At 35.6% G+C, this 26,597-nt stretch overlaps 1 protein-coding gene across 2 annotated transcripts in view; it reads left to right on the top strand.

The window, feature by feature from the left end:
- The window catches only part of LOC145664063 (kin of IRRE-like protein 3), a 522,782-nt gene that overhangs the window by 156,200 nt on the left and 339,985 nt on the right, over positions 1 to 26,597 (top strand). For both annotated transcript variants that reach the window (XM_081730403.1, XM_081730404.1), the window contains exon 2: positions 10,072 to 10,280. In XM_081730403.1, coding sequence (XP_081586529.1) covers positions 10,072 to 10,280 — 209 coding nt within the window. The remainder of the gene's footprint in view (positions 1 to 10,071; positions 10,281 to 26,597) is intronic.

The following is a 26,597-nucleotide window of genomic DNA, read 5'->3' on the forward strand; positions in this document are numbered from 1 at the left end:
GTGATAAAGGAAAAAGCATTATAAAACCACATAACTTGAAACATAAGTGAGATTCTGATCTGTTTTATGAAATGAAATGAAATCTTTAAGTTTTACGTCCCACGAATATGCCGGTAAGGCTAAAGGAGACAGTGATGATGAGAGATGAATGAAATAGCGGAATGAAGAGAGTGGGAGGAAACGGGAGAATCTCGAGAAAGCCCACGAGCATGGTGTTTGTCTACGACAAAGTCCACACGAACCAGGGACCCCAAGCATCGGAGGTGAAAGCTCTACCACTGAGCCACCGCGCCCCCCGCCCAAATAATTTTTGATGCACAATATTGTGCTCGTGAGTTTTGTCGGGATACTCCCAGTTTCTGATCCCACCAATTTTTCCATTATAATTCATTTGCTTTAATCATCGGCTTTCTTAGCCTAACAGGGATAATAGTAAGACGTTAAGCTCTAAGATTTCATTTCATTTCATTTTCATTTCGTCAAGTTGTTTCAATTAATATACATGACTCATCTTTGACAAGCCTAACGGGGATAATAGTAAGACGTTAAGCTCAAAGATTTCATTTCATTTCATTAAGTTGTTTCAGTTAATATACATGACTCATCTTTGACAAGTCTAACGGGGATAATAGTAAGACGTTAAGCTCTAAGATTTCATTTCATTTCATTTTCATTTCGTTAAGTTGTTTCAATTAATATACATGACTCATCTTTAACAAGGGGCCGCGGTGGCTCAGTGGTAGAGCGTTCGCCTCTGGTGCTTGGGGTCCCGGGTTCGATCCCAGCCCCCGCCAAGTGAACTTTGTGGTGGACAAACACCGTGTGCGTGGGTTTTCTCGGGGTTCTCCCGTTTCCTCCCACTTTCTTCATTCCACCATTTCATTCATTACTCATCATCACCGTCTCCTTTAGCCTAACCGGCATAACCGTGGGACGTAAAACTTAAAGATTTCATTTCATTTTCATCTTTAACAAGTCTAACGGGGATAATAGTAAGACGTTAAGCTCAAAGATTTCATTTCATTTCATTAAGTTATTTCAGTTAATATACATGACTCATCTTTGACAAGACTAACGGGGATAATAGTAAGACGTTAAGCTCTAAGATTTCATTTCGTTTCATTTTAATTTCGTTAAGTTGTTTCAATTAATAAACATGACTTATCTTTAACAAGTCTAACGGGAATAATAGTAAGACGTTAAGCTCAAAGATTTCTTTTCATTTCATTAAGTTGTTTCAGTTAATATACATGACTCATCTTTGACAAGACTAACGGGGATAATAGTAAGACGTTAAGCTCTAAGATTACATTTCGTTTCATTTTAATTTCGTTAAGTTGTTTCAATTAATAAACATGACTTATCTTTAACAAGTCTAACGGGGATAATAGTAAGACGTTAAGCTCAAAGATTTCATTTCATTTCATTAAGTTGTTTCAGTTAATATACATGACTCATCTTTGACAAGACTAACGGGGATAATAGTAAGACGTTAAGCTCTAAGATTTCATTTCGTTTCATTTTAATTTCGTTAAGTTGTTTCAATTAATAAACATGACTTATCTTTAACAAGTCTAACGGGAATAATAGTAAGACGTTAAGCTCAAAGATTTCATTTCATTTCATTAAGTTGTTTCAGTTAATATACATGACTCATCTTTGACAAGTCTAACGGGGATAATAGTAAGACGTTAAGCTCTAAGATTTCATTTCGTTTCATTTTAATTTCGTTAAGTTGTTTCAATTAATAAACATGACTTATCTTTAACAAGTCTAACGGGGATAATAGTAAGACGTTAAGCTTTAAGATTTCATTTCATTTCATTTTAATTTCGTTAAGTTGTTTCAATTAATAAACATGACTTATCTTTAACAAGTCTAACGGGGATAATAGTAAGACGTTAAGCTCAAAGATTTCATTTCATTTCATTTTCATTTCGTTAAGTTGTTTCAATTAATATACATGACTCATCTTTGACAATTTTATGTTTATTATTATATGCTAATAACTTGTGTAGCATTTAGTTTAAATACATATGCAACAAGATTCCGGACTCTATATTATATTAAAGATAACTTCTAAGTACCTTATACAGCATGCATAGCTATTTTAACTAGAGGCCTTCCAGGAATATTGTTGTTCTACAATGTAATGAAGGTATATTTTACCTTATGTACGTTCAGTAGTTCGAGGAGTATTATGTTCTAGTATTGAAATATGACGGTAGTGGAGGTTAATGTAACGTGAAGTAAGTAGGCAGAAGTTTAGTGGGATGAACGGCTAGGGAATGAGAGTAGACACTGGAAAAAGTAGTGTTATGTTCTACTGAAACACGAAAACAGGCAGAAGTAAAAACAAACAAAAAAAGTATAAGTTTTTTTTCCTTTACGGTTGATGCCTTTAGTACTTCGATTTTTTCTTTATACTTTTTACAAGAGGATCCTTCTCCAATACAACTCCGGTCAAAGTTTTACGCCTCATGGAAGGGACCTGAAGGAAAAGGATAGGAAAGGGCAAAGGAAGAGTTTCCGGTTCTCTGGGGACTAATACAAGTCCCTTTTCAACATTATGAGACGCACCCAAGCATCCAAACTCAGTTACATGCCTTACGTTTACCTTCGGCTGGGTCCGCTTTTTCGTTTTTAGCTCAAGTATTTTCTTTTCTTTTTTTCTACTTCTTATAAAGTTTCAAAAGTACTTTTTTTTTCAAAAAAAATAAATAAATAAAATAAAAGGTATCGAAAATAAGAACCTCTTGGGACAACATGTTTTCAAACACTATGTGGTTTCACACGTTTAAATATATATTTACTAAGTATTGGATTTCCAAGTATTTTCTGTGCATTATAGTGTTACACACAAGACGAAGCGAGTAGCAAATTTTCAAAATTCGAGACGAGACGAGAAAATTATAAATTTCGTCCCTTTTTCGAGGCGAGACGAGAAAATTATAAATTTAGTCCCTTTTTCGAGACTAGACGAGAAAATTATAAATTTCGTCCCTTTTTCGAGACGAGACGAGAAAATTATAAATTTTGTCCCTTTTTCGAGACGAGAAATTTTGCGTGTCTCGAGAACAACACTAGTTCCACAAGTTAAGACTTGTTTTGAATTGATTTTGGGTTTTGGCGTGCCTATAAGGAATGTGGGTACGTGCGAGGAACGGGTATTGTGTTAGTAATAAATATGAGAGCAAAAATGAAATATTGAAATGTTATTATATTACACGCTTTCGTGGATATCGTACGACCCAGAAGAATTTTGACAACCTCCAGATGACATTTAAGAAGAAGAACTCATGGGATTTATAAAAGGAGACGAGATAACTTTATTTCTCATCTCACAGAGCTTTTTCAACTTCTATGTGAGTCTCTTTGTCTGTTGCAGAAGCAAACAACCCACGGGGGTGAGGGGCACCGGGTCCGGATTCCCTCCAAAAATTTCCTAACTGAAAATACATTTGTAAACTTTCTCAATCTTGTTTGACAGAGAAATGATTGATGTAGGATGAAAATTTGATATTGCACTCTTCGTCCTATAAAAACATTCTAATTCTATGATTTCTGCCTGAAAATATAGGTGGGAGTATTTCACAATTACTTATTGTCAATTACTAATTACCTGTATTCATACCGGAAGTCGTAGAAGCCAATGTTCACTAAAGGACGAGAACAATATTAGTTATTGAGCAGCAAGTTTTTGAAATCGATTCAGACGAATAATCACAATAATAGGCTTTCCGCTCACATTTATCTCTCTACCAAAACCGGAAGTGGCAGAAATCTTCTATTTCCGGTTTCAATATTGATCTCAATTGAGTAAAAATGTTTAAAGATAACGAAAACTGAGTTTCTGGTATGGATTGAGATGTTTCGAGAATAGGCTCTATCATTTCTCTTAACTTTCTATTCAAACCGGAAGTGGATTAGGTGAATAATTAACTTTGACTACCATAGAATCATAACAGTAGTCGATAGTGGTAAAGGAATTTTCGGAATGGAGTCAGTGTTCCTAATGTTCCTTATCTAATAAGATCAGAAAATGTAGAATTCTAGTTGCGACTTCTGGTTTCAATATTAAATTTGCGTAGTTTAAAAGTGTAGCACTGGTAAATTATTTTTAAGTGTAATATTATGTAAATGCTGGAAGAAAAGTTAGAGTCTGAAAACGGAGCTGTACCATAATAAGCAACCGTATTATTGGAATCTCAGAGGAGAAGAATAGACACAAAAATTAAAGGGTACATCTTAAATCTGTTGCAACTAGCAATTTCAATTTAAACAACTATAATTGATGATAGAAGCATAGTCTTACTCTAAGGGAGGAGGATATTGGAGGGTTAAACCAAGGAGTAAGTTTAAAATGAAGACCTGAATTCCATAACTACTAGTCTTTTATATGAAGAGAGGTAGAGGTCAAGAAAATTTTCGGCTGTTTATGAACCTCAAAGAAAATGCTAATCTTTGTTACAAAAATGCTAATCTTTGTTACATAGTCACATTTCGTTTATCAGTACGTATTTGATTATATCAATATATCTCGCAATTGTGTTGTGAATAGAATATTTCACGGGACCCTAATATGTTAGCGAGATAAAATTTGTCATATAAACTTCTCATTGAAAAGAACCAAACAAATGTTAAATCCTTTTCTTTTGAAATCCGAGGGATAATTCTACTTTTCGATTCATTTTTTGAATATGCAATCTCAGGAAATGCTTAATACCTAGGAACATAGTTGCAAAATTCAGGATATGAAACGTTCAGAGCACAAGAGAATTAAGTCCAATTACCAACAAAAAGTAAAAATCACTGTTCGGTTAAGAATATAGAACAATTGACACTAACTTTTACAGTATAACAATTACTTGAAATATCTGGACATGAATCTTTTCAAGTCTAAAATGAACTTCAGACTGATCTCTTAAATATTAGTGTAATTACGTGGGTAGGTCAAAAACTGGACTTCATTCTGCTTTGCACTAAATTTGGCATGCAAACTCTTCACTAAAAGTAAACATGTTTCAGCGTTTCGGAAAATAACACTTCTAAATGAGAATTTTTGTAAAATATTCCACTTTCCTATTTCATATTCAGATTCGCTGTAAGAGTTCATTTAAGCACAGGGTATGCAATTCGTTACACAAACTCATAGAAATTAAGCGAAAAGATGTTTCAGCATTTTCTAAAATCCCTTCTGAAGGACAAAATAAAGTAATTCTAAACTTTTCATTTGCATTGTCTTCTGAATATTCTATGAATAAGCCTGCATTAGTACTAGGATTTAATGAAAAGTAATCACTAAAGATGAGACCTGGAGTTTAATGTAGCTTATACGGAAGTATATATCGTATTTCCACTTACTGGTACTATTTTTTATATATCTCAGAGTATATGTACCTTAAATTTACGCACAAATGACCTTATATTGGGGGTGGGTATATGCTACACCCTTGAAAATGGTTGAGGGCAAGGGGGCGCTCACGGGGGTCCATCGGATTCGGAATGCCCCAAACCTGGTAATTCGACATATATTTGTACAGTTTCTTAATAAAACCATACTTATTCAGCAGATACATGATTGATGTATCCTGAAAATTTTGATCGTATATTTGTACTCTTTCTTTCCTAACGAAGCAATCTGGTTCTATCATTTCTGCTTAGAATAGTTGGCAATACTTGACAATTACTTATCGTTTTTCGTGTGTAGAGTAACAGAGGTTCAATACTACACTCGCGTAGTGTCTTGTAGTACTCGAGCGCCCAAAACTTTCTACCCCTCCCAATAAAAAAGAAAAAAAAATGGGTGCTAGCCTGGTTGAAAGCATACCTACTAAATATTTTAGCACTGCATTACTTGATTACACATACACCAACCAATAGACCTCATTGAAGTGAAGATAATAACATTGTGAAAGTAAATTGTCATACGTTGTTTTGGACAAAATACACAAAAATCGAATCTTTATGGCGCTACAAAGTGCGCCATTTATGATCAATAGTAACAGACCTAGTAAGTTACTATCTGTTAACGCGTTCATTGCGTAGGACGCTGAAGAGCGTCAGATGCTATGGTTTTTATATGGTTTATGATAATTATTTTCTCCCGCCAATATCCTTTGCACATGACATCAAAACACTGATAGCATATACAACGGACGCTTTCTGGCATACTTGCATAAATTATGTCATACATACATGTATTAGTTATAAAATTCTTATAAAATAATGTAAAAGTGATAATATAGAATAGTTGAAGAGTTAGCATATGGAGAAAGGTCTATCTTTAACATCAGCAGCGATGTAAATTGCTGCAAAAATATACCCAATTAGTCTTTTCATTATAACACTTAAAGAAGAAAGGTGGTTTATTTACGTCTTCATACTTGTACCTGAACAAAACAACAGATGAAATGCACGATGTTTAACAAGGTAAAAGTCTCCTGGCAGTTTCTATTATACTTTAACACTGAAACAAAATCCCATCTAGAATCAAGCCCAAGCCCTCCGCACCAAAAACAGAGCAGAGTCCTTTTTTTACGAGAACCAATCTATTTCACCTTGATATTGATAACAGTTCATGAGAGGAATGTTACGTTTTTGTCTCCGATTTGTGGAAGTACTGTAAACTTTACTAGAAGTTTCAAACTCCATATTTTGATTGGCTATAATAAAAGTAAACCCAAGGACCATTTTCGATTTCTTAGTGTGGTGAAACAGATTTTTTGGAGGGTAAATCTTTCATGATCTTACGTTCGTACTACTATAATAAAACGCTCTCCCTATTCTGCTCATACTTTTCCCTTTCTAAAATAAGGAACACATTTATAGACCGAAGTTGATACACTTTATGACAAAAAAGAAATATCTGATACTGTTACCAAGTTGGGAAGAAGACTAGCTATCCATGGCTGTTCTTCTGCATAAGCCTTGAAAACAACTGCAGTATAGCTCCCAGAAGTCATTGCTATGCATAATTCCTCACTTGTTTCCAAATATCTTATCGTTTATGCTTTCTTTCCCCTCCTTCTATGGACGCTTGTGTACAAAAAGAGGATAGGAATAGATGTTGAGAGTAAGGGAAAGAAAATATAGTTTCTCTAACCATTCATATATGTAAATCCCACTTCCCTCTCTCTCTTATACATATCCCTTCCAGTTTATAAGCATCCCTTAAAGGTATGGAGTTAGTGTAAAGACTCCCTTGATACCCGACCGAGTCAGGTGATGGCGAAAACTTAAATGGTCTCTTGGCTATAATATTATTCCTTACTTATCGTCGACTCACTTCGACATGAACGATGTTAGAATATTTTAAACTGTATCTCCTATTTGTTTCTTTATGTTATGTCATTATAATTTTCCAAACGATTATTATTGTTAACTTACATATGCTAAGGATATGTAAGTTAACAATAGAAGAATAGAAGAATTTGCTAAGGATAGATCTTTGTTATACAATGCAAGACTTACCCAGAGATTCATTCAAAGTGTCCATTTTGAACAAGAGTCTGTACCACTTACAAAGGAAGGATTCATACAAAAGAAAGAATCGCATAATCATCCTTCGGAGCATGTATAGGGTTTCTTTATCGCTTTGTGGCTGCGCAAAAATGTCATGCTTATCATACTCGGGCATATCATTGGGTTTCTAGTGTATAACAAAGACATTCAGTACAATTCAGTAAAACCTATACAGCAATGATAATCATAAACCGTTTCTTTTCACTCAAAACTGCACCTCAAAAAGAACTAACAAGGGAAGTTCGTGAGAAAGCACTGGCCTGCAGAGAAACTAAGCATATCATTTGAAGGACCAATTCATGCTGATTGCAACACGCTAATAAAATTCCTGTACCATTGAGAACTATTCGAGAGATTCAACTTGGAAGTTTATGTAACAAAAAATGAGTATATGTGCATGTAAATGCGTTAAGTACAACATTATTAGCAGTGAATATTGACATACGAATTACAATCTATTGGAAGTAACAGGAAAAAAATGTTTTGCAATAACTAACGGGTTTGTTAGTTAAAATTAGTCATTATACTGTTCACAATAATGATAGGTTAGAGACGATAATTGATCACTATTGCTCTTCTGTTCTATGAAGAAATTAGACTTCCTTGCACCATGAACATTTTATATGGGAAATTGCGTTGCATCCGTTATGGGAAAAGTTCGCATAACCAAAGCGAAAAGCAAATTAGACAGTCGATTCGAAAAGTACATAATATGTTAGATAACCTACCTTGTGGAGCCCAAATTGAAACAATCCAATGTATAGCGGTAATTGGAACTGATTTATTAGCATGAACACGAACTTTATTTCATTGTTTCGTTGGTACATCATAACGTCCGAATGAAGAAGTTTCATACTTTATACAAATCTCCTGTCACAGTCTTTGATTGGTCGGAATCCAAACATATCAAATGGTTGTACAAATCGTATGCAAATCGTGTATATAAAGTTTAATCTTTCAAACATTTCTCAACCGTACATAAATTTCATTAGCTGCTTGTAGTCAGCATGAATTGGTTTTTCAAATGGTTTGTTTAGTTTCTCAGTAGATGAGTGCTTTCGCCCTAACTTCTCTTGCTAGATCCTTTAAGTTCTCGCAATGATATTGCAATATTTCACATCAAATTTTCACATTTTTTAAATCTCCACTGACTAATCACTTGTATATGAGCAAATAACTCTCCGTTCTATGTTTGTAGTACCAATATCTTAACGCCAAAGTGTCAAAATCACTATTTGCTGTTTCTGCAAACTCTTCCCACAGCAATAACGTAAACAATGTTAAAAGTTGACGCGCGTTGATAACTGCAGAGACTAAAATCATTCCTCCACACAACAGTACACGCTGTTGTTCCGTGGCCATGGAGCTAATTTTTATAAATACTATTACACCAACGCGAAATTTGACAAACCAATAGCATATGTTGCGTTAATTCATCCCTCTTGACACAAACGCAATATTGATACTTTTCGCGGCAAGATGTGCTGAATGTCCCCGTTTGAACTAGTAAATGAAAACACATTTGATTGTTTTCCGTGCTGTACTTTCACACAACCTTGTTCAAAAATACATTGGCTTTTGACTTACTTCGCAGCTCCACCTGTATTATCAACATGAACGGAGTTCGTGACGTTGTACGTGTGACCTTGGTCCATTATGTAAAGATTGCGCTATATATGTAAAGGGAGAGGTGAGATGAGCTCAATGAGATCTATTAACAGGCATACACGTATATTACTTTGTGAAACTAAATGAGATATGTCAGCAGATATATATGTATATTAGTTTGTTGAACTAAATGAGATATATCAACAGGTATATACATATAATACTTTGTTGAACTCAATGATATATATCAACAGGCATACGCATATTACGTTGTTGAACTCAATCAGATATAATCAACAGGCCTATATGTATATTGGTTTGTTGAACTCAATGAGGTGTATCAAGAGGCATATACGTATATTAGTTTGTTGAAGTCAATGAGATGTATCAACAGGCATACGCATATTACATTGTTGAACTCAATGAGATATATCAACAGGCATATACGTGCATTAGTTTATTGAACTCAGTGAGGTGTATCAACAGACATACCTATATATTTTAGAACTCAATGAGATATAATCAACAGGCATATATGTATATTTGTTTGTTGAGCTCAATGAGATGTATCAACAAGCATATACGTATATTAGTTTGTTGAACTCAATGAAATGTATCAACAGGCATACGCATATTACGTTGTTGAACTCAATGAGATATAATCAACAGACATATATGTACATTAGTTTTTTGAACTCAATGAGATGTATCAACAGGCAAATATGCGTATTATCTTATAATATTTTATTGCACACTAATAATACTACTATATAATAATAATAATAATAATAATAATAATAATAATAATAATAATAATAATAATAATAATAATAATAATAATAATAATAATATAGTTGCATATTTTCTGGCGAATTTAATAAAATTAATACTCTTACTTATTAAATGCTAATCCTATCTACATGGTTTTTGTTTTTTCAGCTTTGACGTGCGAGGACGAGCGTTTAACGAAGCACTTCATTGGTCGGAAACCAATGCTTTTGGTCCACGGGCGTATTTCCGAACGGCGTCCGAACCTGCACATCTTACGTTAGAAACTGTACAACCGCAAGACGAAGGCGTCTACAGGTGTAGAGTGGATTTCCGAAACTCTCCAACCAGGAACTTCCAAATTAACCTCACAGTAATTGGTAAGTACAGTATTTAGACTTAAAAAAAAAAAAAAACAAAGTAATAAAAACAAACGTGTACAGATAAGATGTATTACGTTTCATTCAAATTTTGCAAATAATAGGATATATAGGCCTAACGAACCTTTTTCCTAGTTTCTAAATGATTAGTTTACTATCCCATAAATAATTTTTCTCAATAACTTTCGTGTCAAATGAAAGGAAATCAAGTTTTTTTTTTTTTTGTATGTCTCATCAGTTTAAAGTTTATAGTCCGTTTCACGAGCGAGGTTATACAAAACGTGAATATAGAGAAGAGTTGAGTTTTCTTACGAGAGAAGAGTTGAGTAAATCTCGTCTCAGAAACGTGTCATCAAAGTGGTATCTTTTCTCGGAATTTGCATTTCCTTCAATTGGAAGATGTCATCTCTTATCATGAAAATCCTATGTCATCTCGTGAATAACCGTAAACATATAAGTTAGCATGGAACGAAAACCACAAGAGATTCTACCGGGAATCAAAGACCCGTCTTCTACAACGGAGGCACTATACTAATAATATTTCACAAGATCTATGTAATTCTTCCTGCAATACAACATATGTCTACGGATGTAGAATCATAATCGTAAAATCTTTAAATTTTCCATCCCACGATTATGCCGGCTGGGCTAAAGGAGACAGTGACGACGAGAAATGAGTAAAATGGTGGAATGAAGAAAGTGAGAGGAAACGGAAGAACCCCAACGAAACTCACGTACACTGTCTTTGTCCACCACAAAGCTCACTGGTGCGAGCTGGGATCGAACTAAGGACGCATGCACCAGAGGTAGAATCATAATCGTGTCTGTGTGGACTTCTTAGGGCAAAAGATAAGCTGGTGTTAGAATTCTCTGTATATATCTATATACTGTCATCTTTTTGCCTCTCTTTTATTGGAAGGAGCGTCTATGTACCTACCCGTCTCTCTTTGAAACGTTTTCCAATTTTATCGAGAAAAAAAGAGCTAAAGTAATTCCATGTTGATACTGTTTTGTCTCTTAAAGATCTTAATTTCAAGCTAAAAATGGAGGTTTTGTACGTGATTATCCACTGATATTCTAAACAATTATCATTTAGAACTTTTTCACACTTTAACTTCTGTACTGAGGAACGAGTTTTTTTTTTTTTTTTTTTTTTTTTTTTTTTAAGCGCTCCGAAGACGATTCTGTGGTAAATTGGAAAGAGCATTTGAAGACGCATCTAATAAAAATATTCGTCTGTCCTCCGAAAGTGTGTCTAGAGATGCAATCTTTTGGATGTATACTCGGCATGGGTCTGATATCCTTCAGATAAAAGAGTCCATATCAAGAATAACTATGATAATAAAGTTTTCATCGAAGAGATTAACATATAACATTTTTACATTTAACTTGCGAGCTACGTAAAATAAGATTTTTATTTATATTTTTTAAATTTATATTCTATATTTATTTACTGAACATGGAACATGGAATATTAGAAGTCTTTATAGGGCAGGCGCGTTAAAATCTGTAACGAGTGAGTTAGAGAAATACAGGATGGACTTAGTAGGAGTTCAGGAAGTTAGGTGGGAAGGAAATGGATCTGAGAATTCCGGAAATTTTACGTTCTTTTACGGGGAAGGAAATAAAAATCACCAGTTAGGAACAGGGTTTTTCGTTCACAAACGAATATTACCAGCAATTAAACGGGTTGAATTTGTTACTGACAGACTTTCTTTTATTACTCTTAAGGGACGGTGGTGTGATATTATTGTTTTAAATGTACATGTCCCAACTGAAGATAAGGGTGACGATATAAAAGATAGTTTTTACGAAGAAGTGGAACGGATATTTGACCAACTCCCGCGATACCATATGAAAATTCTATTAGGGGATTTCAATGCGAAAGTAGGACGAGAGGATATTTTCAAACCGATTATAGGGAACGAAAGTTTGCATAAGGAAAGTAATGACAACGGTGTTAGACTCGTGAACTTTGCAACATCCATAAACCTAATCGTGAAGAGTACAAAATTCCCACATCGCGACGTTCATAAATACACTTGGACATCACCAGACGGAAAAACACATAATCAAATTGATCACGTTTTAGTAGATAGAAGAAGACAATCTAGCATAATTGACGTCCGGTCGTTTAGAGGGGCTGATTGTGACACTGATCACTACCTGGTAGCAGCGATAATACGGGAGAGATTATCGTTGAATAAATGTAATACTCAATGTCTGAAAACGGAGAGATTTAATTTAAAGAAATTAGAAGAGAGCCAGGTAAGAGAGGAATACCAGATTGAAGTTTCGAATAGATTCTCGGTTTTAGAAGACTCGGAGTGCACTAGTGTTGAGGGTACTTGGATTGAAATTAGAGATAGCATTAAAAGTTCAGCAATAGAAAAATTGGGACACGCGGAAATACGTAGGAACAAACCATGGTTCGACCAAGAATGCATTAAACTAGCAGAGAAGAGAAAACAGGCAAAATTACGGTGGCTACAAAATCCGAATGAAATAACTTCACAAAATTTCGCAGATATCAGGCGGGAAACTTCCAAAACTTTTAGAACAAAGAAACGGGATTTTTTGAAAGCTAAAATTAAGGAACTTGAAGATAATAGTAAAAATAAAAATATTCGGGACATGTATAAGGGGATCAGCGAATTTAAGAAAGGCTATCAACCTCGTGCTTATATATTAAAGAAATCTGACGGAACAGTTCTCACTGATACGGATAGCCTCTTAAATAGATGGAAAGATTTCTTTGACGATTTGCTGAACACGCAGCCAAAAACTAATGTGCGTGGAGAAAAGGAGATACACACCGCAGAACCGTATATTTCAGAACCCAATCGAATAGAAGTGGAAGCCGCTATAAAGAAATTAAAGAAACACAAATCTCCGGGTGTAGATGAAATTCCGGCTGAGTTAATTTTAGCTGGAGGCGAAAAATTGTGGAACAAGATACACAAACTCATTCTCCTTATCTGGAACAAGGAAGAATTGCCACAAGAGTGGAAAGAGTCAATCATTGTTCCAATTCACAAGAAAGGCGACAAAACTGACTGTAATAATTATCGAGGCATTTCTCTTCAGTCAACATCCTATAAAATCCTTTCAAATATTCTATTAGCAAGACTGATCCCATACGCAGATGAAATTATTGGAGATTATCAGTGCGGATTTAGACGAAATCGATCAACTATCGACCAAATATTTACCATTCGCCAAATACTCGAAAAGAAGTGGGAATACAATACCCCGGTACATCAACTATTTATTGATTTCAGAAAGGCTTACGACTCTGTTAGGAGAGAAACATTATACAAGTTCTTACAGAGCTTGGAATACCGAGAAAGCTAATTAGATTAATTAAGATATGTTTAAGTGAATCCCAAAGTAAAGTCCGGGTAGGAAAATTTTTGTCCGCGAGCTTCCACGTCGAAAATGGCCTGAAACAAGGAGATGCGTTGTCGCCTTTATTATTTAACTTTGTGCTGGAATACGCCATAAGAAAAATCAAAGATAGCAACCAGGGCCTAGAGTTGAACGGCATTCACCAGGTTATGGCACATGCTGATGATGTAAATTTAATAGGGGATAGGAGAACAGTAGAAATAAATGCAGAGATATTATTAAACGCTTGCAGGGACATGGGTTTAGAAGTAAATGCAGAGAAAACTAAATACATGGAAGTGCGTCGGGACCGTAATACGGCAAATTGTGGAGGCGTTAAAATATTAAATAATACTTTTGAAAAAGTGGATACTTTCAAATATTTAGGATCAATGTTAACAGACGAAAATCATATTCACGAAGAAATTAAATGTCGACTAAAAGCAGGGAATTCGTGTTACTATTCGGTTCAAAATCTCTTGTCGTCGCGAGTTCTGTCGAGGAATTTGAAGCTTAAAATATATAAAACGATAATCATGCCTGTTGTTCTGTATGGTTGCGAAACATGGTCGCTTACTCTGAGGGAAGAACATAGACTGAAAGTATTTGAGAACAGGATCCTGAGAAGAATATCCGGACCCAAGAGGAACGAGAATGGGGAATGGCGGAAGCTTCATAACGAGGAACTACATATTTTATACGGTTTACCCAACATTGTTAGGGTCGTCAAGTCTAGGAGGCTTAGGTGGGCAGGTCATGTAGCTAGAATGGAAGAAAGTAGAAACGCTTTCAAAGTCTTGACTGGTAGACCCATAGGAAAACGACCATTAGGAAGACCTAGGCGCAGATGGGAGGATAATATTAAGATGGATCTCGCAGAAATAGGAATACAAAGTAGAAACTGGATCCAATTAGCTAAGGATAGAAGTCAGTGGAGAGCTTTTGTGAACGCGGCACTGAACCTACGGGTTCCATAGGCCATAGAGTTAGTTAGTTAGTTAGTTAGTTAGTTAGTTATTTACTGAAACCTTTGTTTACATTTAAGCAATCGCATTAGCAAGGCAGTTATTTGGGGAAGGGAAGAAAGGCAATTTACCCCTGGGTTCGAGACACAATGCCTTTTTGTAAATTATTAAAGCATTATACTAATATAGTAATGATAAACATGAACATTTTACAATCTTCCTTGAGAAAATCTTAAAATGACACTACAGGTTGCTCTGGAAGTGGGTGTACCCACCCCTTTAGTTTCAACAGTATAGTGTTAGTTATGGTAGAATGTCTGTACTCAGCTACCTTGAAGTCTTAAGTCATAAACATCGGTATGATCACCACCCATGTCGCAACACAGCTGAATTCTGCGCCAAATTCTCGCAGTTGTTTTGAGATACTCCGGACTCACGAAGGTGAAGGCGTGTTCCACAGCTGCTCGTAATTCCTGCGTTGTGTGATATCGAATGTTTCTTACTTGTTGCTTTATGGAACCTAAGAGAGCATTATCTAGTGTCCTCAAATCAGGACTTCTTGAATGCCAGGCAAAGGGAGCTGGTGAAGATGCACAACCTCTTGCAATCAAGCGCCCAGGAAACGTCTGATTCAGGCAATAACTGTTCCCAAGCAGAAAACAAATGATTATGGATAGCAATGTTGCCAGACAATGCCAGGTAATGTTACCAAACAAATGTGGGTAAAACCTAAAACTGTCAGAAAACACTAATTAGGGGTACGCCCACTTCCGAACCATCTTATATAGGTTTCGAGGCCGCGTATACAACAGACTGAATTATACTCTATTCATTATCTATTGTAGACTAACAAAATTAGCTTCTAAATTGACCACAAGTGTTGATAAAATGATAGTGTATAGGTTAGACGTAGGGCTATGCAGATTAGCTAGCTACTGTGCAACACTCGACGTTTTCCAATTAGACCGTAAGTCGTTTGGCACTAACAGTATTCTCATTCTGTATGCGTAGAGTAGTAGCTAGATTTAGGCTACTTAACAGAAATACAACGCACTCGAAGATACGTTAACTTAGAAGGAAATCATAGGATTACTTACAATTATTTGAAATAATTTCGAAGCAAAATTGTTCTATGTTGATTTGTGTAAAAGTTGATGATGAACAGGAAATCTCCAATATAAGAGTATGCGCTAGGTCTTCTGACATATTGGAACCTTTACTACAATGGACGAGTAGTTAAAAGTTTGTGATATAGTGGAATGCCTTCTCGTGCAGCTAAATTGCTTTCTAAAACAAACAAAAAAGGAAGAAATCATCACAGTTTAAAATTTCACTATCACGTTTGCATGATGGTAAATTACATACAATGTATTATACCACTACAATCGGGGGAAAATAGTAAAATCAAACGAAAACCGCAGTTCAGTTTTAGACTTTGACTATGCGTTAGTTACCTTAGAGACATGTTTACAGTTTACACCACAAATGCACGAATTTCCAATTTCCAATATTAGATCAACTTCACACACACACACACACTCTCACTCACACACACAAAGAAAAAACATTCTTCATTCGTGCTTAGTTCCTTCTCATAGTTAGGTGCTTCGATGTAGGAAGTATGTTATCAGACTACCAATAGCAATGGGTGACTAAATTGTGCACTCCTAAATTTTTTGTCTTCTCAATTTCGACCATATTATACATTCATAATTTTGTAGGCTTGTGGAAAGTTTAATTCTTAGGGAAAAAAAACTCTCATTTAAAAATACAGAATATTGCGATCTTGGCCAAGAATTTTGGGAATGATCCCAAAAGATGCATCAAAAGATTGTGATCTTGGCTAATAAATAATTAGTTTTTGAATCAGGAGCCACAAAAGTTTTGAACTACCTCTAAATCGAGTTCTCATATTTTATACGGAATTAGCACATCATCCTGAGTTAAGTGATAGTTTGAGCTTGATTACACTATATATAGTTCTCCAGATATAAGAGAAATAAGAAAAAAAAAATATTGAAATTTATTGGATCTTGGATCAGGGACCAAAAAATTTTTCAATGGCTCCTAAATCGAGTTTCTATATTTTCTATGGAATAAGCACATCATACTGAGTTAAGTGACAGTGTTGCCAGATTTGAAGATCAAAAAGTTGTGAGGCTGAACTATTTGTAGCCCAAACGTAAAAATGAATTATTTTGCAGATATACACTTTTACTAATCACATATATCGATTTAATAGAAAGACCTGGAGTTGGAAATGTCAGATGTCTGGGTTGGCAACGGTCAAAAGGCAACCGCAGTTCAGTCTGTTGGCGCTGATGTGTTGGGGCAAACTACTTACTATTATACATCAGGAGCAGTAGAACTACAGTGTGGAATTAACTGGGTAGACGGTGATAGCATATAATGGGCGACCTTTTTGATTTTCAAGGAGACATGTTTGCTTAAGTCAGCTTTGTAGGTTCTTAAATACACTTTACAACCTTTATGCTATGAGTTTTCACTGATATTCCACACTTTTTCAATTCATTCTCTAAATTCTTTATCTAGGAGCCATAAATTTTTTGAAGTTTTTTTATTTTATCCCCATTTAGTCGTTATAATAATATGAATAATATAGTAGGACAATTAAATCTGCGATGTTCACGTTTACATAACTGCGTGCATGTATTAGGCCTATGCATTCCTGAGACTTCAACACTGTCAGTGATACTGCAACAGCATAAAATCAACAAAAGAATAGTGTTGTCAAATCTGGAGATTAAAAAGTACTAAAGCATGAACTAAACTAGTATTGAACATGTTAGTTTTATTAAAACTATTGATCCTCGTGAACATAATATTCAGCAAACAGAAGTTTTATTGTATAAATTGTAATTTCATATGTAAAAATAAGAAAGTAGTGTATTTTAAAGGGTCTTCACTCAAGCGAAATTAAACTACCGCTAATTTTAGAGTTTTTTGTGCAATATCTTCAAAACAAATAAAAATATTCTAAAAGCAGAAACGTAGTAAACTAGACAATACGATTTTTCATGTGATACCTTTACCACAATTCACCTATCTGTTTGAGTTTTACGTCCCACGGTTATGCCGGTGAGGCTAAAGGAGAATTCACCTATCTGTTTTCGATTTGGAACTGAAGATAGATTTAGCATTTGTGCGGGTTCTGTAAATAGCGGTATACCAAAAACAGATAGGTGAATTGTTTTAAAGGTATCACATGGAAAATCGTATTGTCTAGTTTACTACGTTTCTGATTTTCAATATTTTTTATTTGTTTTGAAGATATTGCAGAAAAACGCTTAAATTAGCGGTAGTTTAATTTCGCTGTAGTGAGGACCCTTAAGAGTTAGAGCCTGCAGATAATTCAAAAGTAGCCCAAAAGGAGCGTGTCGCCCAATTTAAAATTGAATAACGAGGACACTTAAAAAGTCACCCAATCCGCTAATTGTAGCTCAATCTGGCAATATTGTTAAGAGTCTTCATCCCGGCGAAATTAAAATACCGCTAATTTTACAAAATTTTGTGATATCTTCAAATAGATAAAAGATAATTGAAATATGAATCAATAGCGCCCTAGACAATATTATTTTGCGTGAGGTACCGTTATCACAAGTCACCTAGTGGCTTTCCGTTTTCAGCTGTTTAGAAACGCGAAAATAAATGCCGATTTTCAAAATGGCTCGAAATCGAAAGCAGATAAGTGAGTTGTGATAACGGTATCTCATGTAAAATAATATTGTCTAGGGCGCTCTTGTTCCACATTTCGATTATCTTTTATCTATTTGAAGATATCACATAATTACTGTAAAATTAGCGGTATTTTAATTTTGCCGGGATGAAGACTCTTAAGTGATAGTTCCGAACCTACGCTTAATTGATGATTTTAAGTAATGTTCACGCATTACCTCAAGTCTTACCTTGATTTTATTTAAATATGTTCATTATTACTTGAGTGAAGTACACAGAAAGAATAAAAGGTATTTTGATTAAAGAAAGCTTCCAAAGATATTTAAAAGTTTTAAACTTATTTTATGGCTGTTGCATAAGTTTAACGACCAAACGAATACAAACCAAAATCAAGCCTCTCACTGCCATCTGTTGAATTTCTTTAAAAGCCGTTTCCTTTAAGTTTTAGTTTTGTTCTTTACATACGAACGCAACGATTATTTTAGGATTCTTTAAATTCTTCTTCTTATTGCTAGATTTTAACATCAAATCTAGCAAGTTATTGCTGTTCGCAGACGAGAGTATCGTGCTTTTGGAATTACCATTAATTGAATGGAACTCTCATGTTTTCTTACTCACAGAGAGAAGATCGTAAAACGCTCTTAAGGCAAAGCTTGTGTGTATAACTGCAAGTAAATGAGATTTTAAGAACATAATGTAATTTAAATGTGAAATGATGTTGACGATTTTTTCTTTTCCAAACTTTGTAACAATTAAGAACAAAAAAATAGTTCCAAAATAGCACGTACTCGCACTTTAATTACTAGATGCGAACTTCATCCCTCAAATCAGACTTATTACCTTTTCATTGGCCAATAAACACCGGATACACTATTACAGGAAATCATGGAAATGTATTCCTTTGGGTGTGTTTTCAAATGCATATGTGTTGAGTGAAAGATTGCTACTTTTCCAGGCTTGGAAGGGATTCTTCCGGAATTGAATTCGTTCTTGTGGGTTCCGGTGAAAACGAAAAAACATACTGTATCTACTTATGACGAGCCAGAGTAATTTCATTATAATAAACAGGCCCGAAACCAGCCACAGAGGCAGCGACGTAAGTTAATTTTTTTTCTGGGGAACAATCATTAATATTTGGGCCCCCTTCAAAAAGTTGTTTTGGACTCTCCCGCAAAATTCGAAAATAGGCACCTTCTTTCCATCTTTTTCTTACTCTTTGTGGTGTGTGTGTGTGCCCTCTCGCACGTCCCTGGGCCCGTTCCATACATGGCAATTAAGGGAACAATATTGACAAATCTCAAAGCCAAAGCCATCCGAATAAATATTATTTCAAGGGCACCTAATAGTATATATATATATATATATATATATATATATATATATATATATATATATATATATATATATATATATATATATATATATATATATATATTACTGAAATGGGCCCACAACTCATTTTTGTTTTATTTACCTTTTGTGTGCTGTTTTGTTTATGTACTGTAGTGAACCTGTTTGACGCTTCGTTTATAATTTCATGCTCGAATCGTACATGGATTATGAAAATTTTGTCTTAAACTAGGCCCCCTCGAACGGCAGGGAGCTTCCCTGGGGGGCAGTTGTCCCCTGCCCTTACAAGTTATGGCCCTGCATAGAGGTTTGGGAGACCATGAATATGTTAGAGGAGCCAAGTCATTAAAAATTTTCTTACAAATATCTAAATTGTGATTTTTATACTGAGATCTGGAGGGGACACGACAAGTTTAGGGGGGCCAGGCCCCCTAGCCCTCCCTCTGGTTGCGGACCTGGTAATAAGTATATGAAACCAAATCCTATACATTTAGGATATAACAATATAGATGTGATTTTGGGAAAAAAGCAATTTAAACTGGGCTTAACTTTATGATCTCAGGTACTCGGAGGTTCAATTTCGCAGAAGCATTCCATTGACTTCTGTCCTTAGCCAACTGGATTCACTTTCTACTTTGTATTGCTATTTCTGCGAGATCCATATTTATATTGTTCTCTTATCTGCGCCTAGATCTGCCTAATGGTCTTTTTCCCAATTGGATTTCCAATTAAAGCTTTTAAAACATTTCTATTTATTCCATTCTTTCTACATGACCTCCCCACTTGAACGTCCTGGACTTAATGATCGTAACGATGTTAGATAAACGGTTAAAATTATGAAGTTCATCGTTATAAAGCTTTCACCATTCTTCATCTCCGTTCCTGCAGGGTTCAAATATTCGCCTCAGGATCTTATTCTCAAATACTTTTAGTCTACGTTCTTTCGTCAATGTAAGCGATCAAGCTCTGCAACCATACAGCACAACTTACATAATTATCGGTTTGTGTGCTTTAAGATTTAAATTCTTCGATCGAATTAGCGAAAACAAGGGATTTTGAAAATAACAATAATGAGTTTTTTTTTGCTTTCAATCGACATTTAATTTCTTCGTGGATAAGGTTTTGGTCTGTTAATGTTGATCTTAGATATTTGAAGCTATCCACTTCGTCGAAAGTATTAAATTCGATCTCTTAACTAACCCGCAAATTGCAGTATTAAGGTCATGGCGAACTCCCATGCATTTAGTTTTTTCTCCATTTACTTCTAAACTAATTTCACTAAGATTCTTGAGGCGGAGTGCATAAAAGTGGTTGAATTGGCAGATGTCAAAAAGTGGAATCCTCTCTTAGGCAGACCAATGCATTGCAATGATTCTGTCTTACAGATTTTAGTCATTACAAGATCTTGCAGCGAGTGGGCATGAAGCATCTAGTATCAATGTTCCTTCACGTACAGTGAGAAGTAAGTTGACATTCATGGGTTTACGTTCACATAGGGTTGTTAAAAAGTCATGCTTAACACAAAAACAACGTACAATGCATGTGCAGAGAGCAAAACTTACAAGGATTGGACTAGTGAACAATGACGCAAAATACTGTTCAGTGATGAGACAAAAATCAGCATTTATGGAAATAATTCACATGTCAAGATGTATAGCAAGTCTGTTGAAGCACTCAGTCCTGTGTGTACTGTTAAAACCTCGAAGTACCCTATAAGTGTTATGATTTGAGGATGTTGTTTTCCAGTGGCGACAGTAGAATCCACATTTGTGATGGTGTTGTTAATGTAAAAACTTACAAAATGACTCTTCAGGCTAAAGTGATACCTTCAGGATGAAATTTATTCAACGGTGAACCCTTTATTTTTACAGATGATTATATCCATTGTCATCATGCAAGAGGTAGCTATAATCACCTTCTTGGCCTGATAATTCGCCGGACTTAAGCCCTATTGAAAATTTATTGCGTGATGGTTTACCATTGCTGAAGGTTATGGTTCGTACAGAAGTACCTACAAAAAGAAATTAGTTAATTAAAGCAATAAACAACGTCTGGCAACATTGCATGAAAGTACAAAACTTAGCGAACTCCATGTCAAACTGCTGAAATCTACAAGAGTCAAAAGATACAGAGACTTTTGCAATTTCTCGTACTAGGGTTTGGTAATATTGCTAGTATCTAGCGCTGAATTTTTGTCGTCTGCAATACTTCTATGCAACGTAGCACTTATTCCCACGTTAGTCGTTGGAGTGTAGCAGACTGTTAAACATGGCAGATCCATTGTCGATCTGCACCAAGGAGGAAATGAGGGCAGATATTCTCTTTTTGTTTGCGAAAAGTGCGGAAATTATTCATCGAATGTGAAGTGAAGTATGGTGACAGCTGTTTATCTCGAAGAATAAGGCACAAAGATTGAAAATCTCTCGTAAACACTTAATCCGTAATCGTCGCGAGGGAGATGGATTTTTACAGCAAATCATTACTGTAGATGGAACTTGGGCGTATCATCACAACCCGGAAAGTAAGGGTACGAGCATGGATTGGAAACATCCATCAGCACCAGAAGTTAAGAAATTTAAACGTCAACCTTCATCTAGTCATTGATGCGGTGCAAAATTGGTTACAGGTACAACCAAAAAACCCTTTTTTTTTCGACAGAATCAAAAAAGAAAATCTTGTGAAACGCTGGAAAATGTGCGTTCAAGTGCAGGTAGAAAAATAATGTAATTTTCAGGTTTCAATCATTAGAATAAATGTACCTTTTTTGAGATCCCTTTACTCTTTGACTTTTCCTCGTGATAAACAATTAGGTATATTCCTCGCATATCTGTTGAGTGATATAAAACATTTGAAAAGAATTTAGAAATGTCCTCTTTTTCATAGTCTGTCATATGATAACGCTAACCATTATTGTGAGTTTATAAAATAGCGACACTAAGTGCATACAAAGCTCATAACTTATGCATATTTTTACCTGTTCATGTTTGCTACAAAAGGAATTTTGAACCTTTAAAAGAAAATCATAAAGTATAAACTTACTAATGTAAATTAGTTTATTGTGATATATATATTGTATGCCGATAGCTCTGATTCCCACAAGAAAAAGCAGTGAAGCATCACTTTCATTTGAGATTGAATTTGATGATGAGCGTAATAATAATTATGTGAGGTTGAGAAAGGTCGAGGAAGAATTATTGAATTAAGAGCAAAAGTAGGTGACGATAAGTAGATCAATATTAGTTGAGAGTGAGGGTTGAGGGTCAGCAAGTTGAGCGAAGAGAGGGGAAGTCAGGGTAAAGAAGGGGCAGCGACTGTTAAGAAAGATGCCTACAAGCCAGGATGCGAAATCATAACAGTTTAACGAGAGAACGGCGTGATGTCACTCAGATATAAATGCACTAAACTTGGTGTAGGAGTAGGTAATGGGAATAGAAAAGAACATGTGGAAGCATTCATTACGGAGGCTTTCGGAATCAGATATAATGGGCCCTATAGTTCTGAAGAAATATGGCGTGTCAATCCGATATTAATGGGACGGAGCCTTTGCTCTCTGTTGCAGGCAATGCAGAAGTTAAATGAAGTAGAATGAGAACACAAAATATGAACTGAACAGAAAATGCGTCATGTCCGCCCTCAGGCCCACCAGACGCATACCAGGATACTAAATCTATCACTTGCCCTGCCCTTGCAGGTTACCAATTGGGTATGCATCACTAGTTAGCTTAATGAAGTTATATTAAAACTCAAGTATATATATATACCTATATGTATTAATCATGGGCGTCGCCAGAAGTTTCCCAGTGAAGGAGTTGAAATGAAGTTGCTGAATTTCTTCACACTATAAGATGCTATCAGTACGGAAGTATTAAATATTTAAACCCACTAATATTAATCGATTTCATTTGTAAGGGTGTTTGATATCTATGACGTGGACCCGAACAAAAATTAAAGTATGATGTGTTTGTGAGGCAAATTTAAATATATATTTCGGGATTAGTGATGTTTAAAATGGGTATGACTGTAGACGGCTATAACAAAAATAGCCGTTTGAATTCATACAAGACTGTTCATTAACACAACTATGTTAGCGCAAAGGATAAAGTAAATATTTGAATTTGATCTACTCACCACTAGAAGGCAGCGAAATGTATTGGACAGAAACAGTCTCGTAACAACTGCGTTCAAGACTACAAATATAGACTAACTCACGCATGTTTCACAAACAGTGCACTTTAATATTGTAAACACAAAATGAACATGAGTGTTTCACTTCTGTTGCCTAGCACACATGAGACAGAACATCTTCACTGTCTACACACATGTCATGCTCGTATAGTTAGCTTCCAAAATTAGTGTCAACAAGATTAGAAAATACCGTATTTAACCTTAATATACCTTATGCTCTTTAGGCTAAGGGAGACGATGATTAAAGCAAGTGAACGATAATGGAAGAGTTGGTGGAATGAGAACGTGGGAGAAAAGGGAATACTCCGAGAAAATCTATAGACACGATGTTGTCTGCCACATACTTACTTGGCTGGGGATCGAACACTGGACCCCAAGCGACAGTTACTTAAGAAATTCTCACTCATATATTTACTTTGTTTTACTTTGTGTGGCCGTCTGGGGAGGCACAAAACCTCAGGAACTACTTGATAGATCATCAGCATTTGCCACAAAATAGAAGATCAAAAGTAAGGAATCCAGTCTGTAGATGAGATGTTCTACCCAGTTAATCTCAAGATAGGGACAATCAAAAATTGATACCCCTTATTTTCCCATAAGAGTAATTGTGGATACCGTCATTGCTTGATAGAGTAACCATTGTGCTCATAAGTTTACAGGGTTAGTATAATGTTCAGGATGCACAGTCTATCCTACTCTGTTCGAGAAAATCTATCAAAGAAAGTGACTATATTTGTGAGTTCATAACTCTTGAACCATCCGATCGATCTCAATCAAATTTTCAAAATAGATGAGGTTCGGGCCTGGGATGGCTTTTATCATTTCACTTTGACGGTGCAACTTAGGGAAGGAGGAGGGGTGGAGGAGATATTTACAAATAATCGAAAATGACCTATATTAGTGTAGAATCTATAGTTTTCGTGGTCGCTGAGATGAACAGTGAAACTTCCGATGCTGTTTAAATTCAAATTCAGACCCGAAACTTGGGAGGGGAATATATATATATATATATATATATATATATATATATATATATATATATAAACGATCGAAAACGACCGATATTAGTGCCGAATCCATAGTTTTCGTGATCGCTAGGATGAACAGTGACACTTACGATACCGTTTATATCCAATTCAGCCCCCATTAGTACTCATAAAGGAGCATTGTGACATAAAAAAAATAATTGAAAATGACGTAAGTTAGTGTCGAATTCATAGCTTTTGGACCCCCTATGTTGATTGGTGACAGTTTTTTTTTTTTGTGTGTGTGTGTGTGCCTTTTATGTCTAAAATGAAATATATTCTCCCCGTGTCATGAACGTTCATTCTGCTAGTTAACACTAAAATGAAGTTAGAAGGCTTTCTGTTTGACAATTGTAAATACTTATATATTTCCATTTTTCAAATATTCGTTGATATTAAATTTTCTGAGTGGGGAATTGAGGGTGAGCTGAAATACAAAAATTCAAATCTTTAATTTTGATTTTGTGTAAACTGAGACAAAACAAACTACACGACGCATCCAGAAAGTAACTTTCCCGTAGCTAGGAAACCCATGTTGCGAGAAGCGACTGAATGCACGTGAGAGAGTAAGTTCTTAGCATGGCGTATGCTTCAGACAGGGGTGGATCCAGAACGAACTACTGGGGGGGGGCGTAGGGTTGTAATACTGCTACTTAGAGCTATTTTTAAGAGCTCCAAATTCTGGGATGGGTTTCATTTATATATATAAAATAAGAAAGCTCCCTCTTCTGGGGGGAAGGCGAAAATCCCGATCGCCCCTCCTGGATCTGCCCCTGGCTCCAGCGGAACTTCCCTAGTGCTCTCAATAGCGTCGTGACGGTGGCCGAAAATAGATGTTCCTATTCCAGCTCCTGTCGCGTGTGAAGTGCGAGCAGTGATAAAAGTTTTTGAATGCACAGGGCATAGCCCTGATTGTAATCCATCGTCGGAGCTGGAATAGGAATGTACATCTTCAACCACTGCAGCGATATTACTGAGAGCAATAGAGAAGTTCCGCTGGAGCCAGGGGCGGATCCAGGAGGGGCGATCGGGATTTTCGCATCCCCCCCAGAATAGGGAGCTTTCTTATTTTATATATATATATGAAACCCATCCCAGAATTTGAAGCTCTTAAAAATAGTTCTAAGTAGCAGTATTACAACCTTACGCCTTGCGCCATCCTAGGACCCTACTCTCTCATGTGCATGCAGTCGCTTCACGCAACATACGGTTTTCCTATCTATGGGAAGCGTGGGAAACTTACTTTCTGGATACGCTTCGTATATAAATTTAGGTACTCTGTGACACTGCTACTTGCTTTGCTCATAAAATTGGCTACATGTTACTTCCAGCATTTCCAGTGTTATTCTTACTTGAAGGTTACTGATTTCTGAGAATCGGAGGAGAAAAATATTTTGGAAACTCCAAAATTATGACGAACGAAAACGAACGAAGAAGTTCGTGACACCATTACGGCTTTAGCTAAATAACATGATAACATGCATTACTTTGTGGTTATTTGTAACTAGATATTTTGCATGTCAATTATACCTAATTACAAATTCTATATATGCTCCAAATTAGGACGTCTGGACCACAAAATAATTGTTCTAATATCCTTTTCCAGACGTAAATTGAGGAGAGTTTCTTTAGCTTAAGAGAATTCAACTCTATAATTTCAGTTCATATTAAAATCGCTAATTACATAACAGAACGTTGCAATTATGTTA

The sequence above is a fragment of the Thermobia domestica genome, chromosome 11, assembly GCF_964235325.1.
Source record: "Thermobia domestica chromosome 11, izTheDome1.hap1.1, whole genome shotgun sequence".
Taxonomy (NCBI): Eukaryota; Metazoa; Arthropoda; class Insecta; order Zygentoma; family Lepismatidae; genus Thermobia; species Thermobia domestica.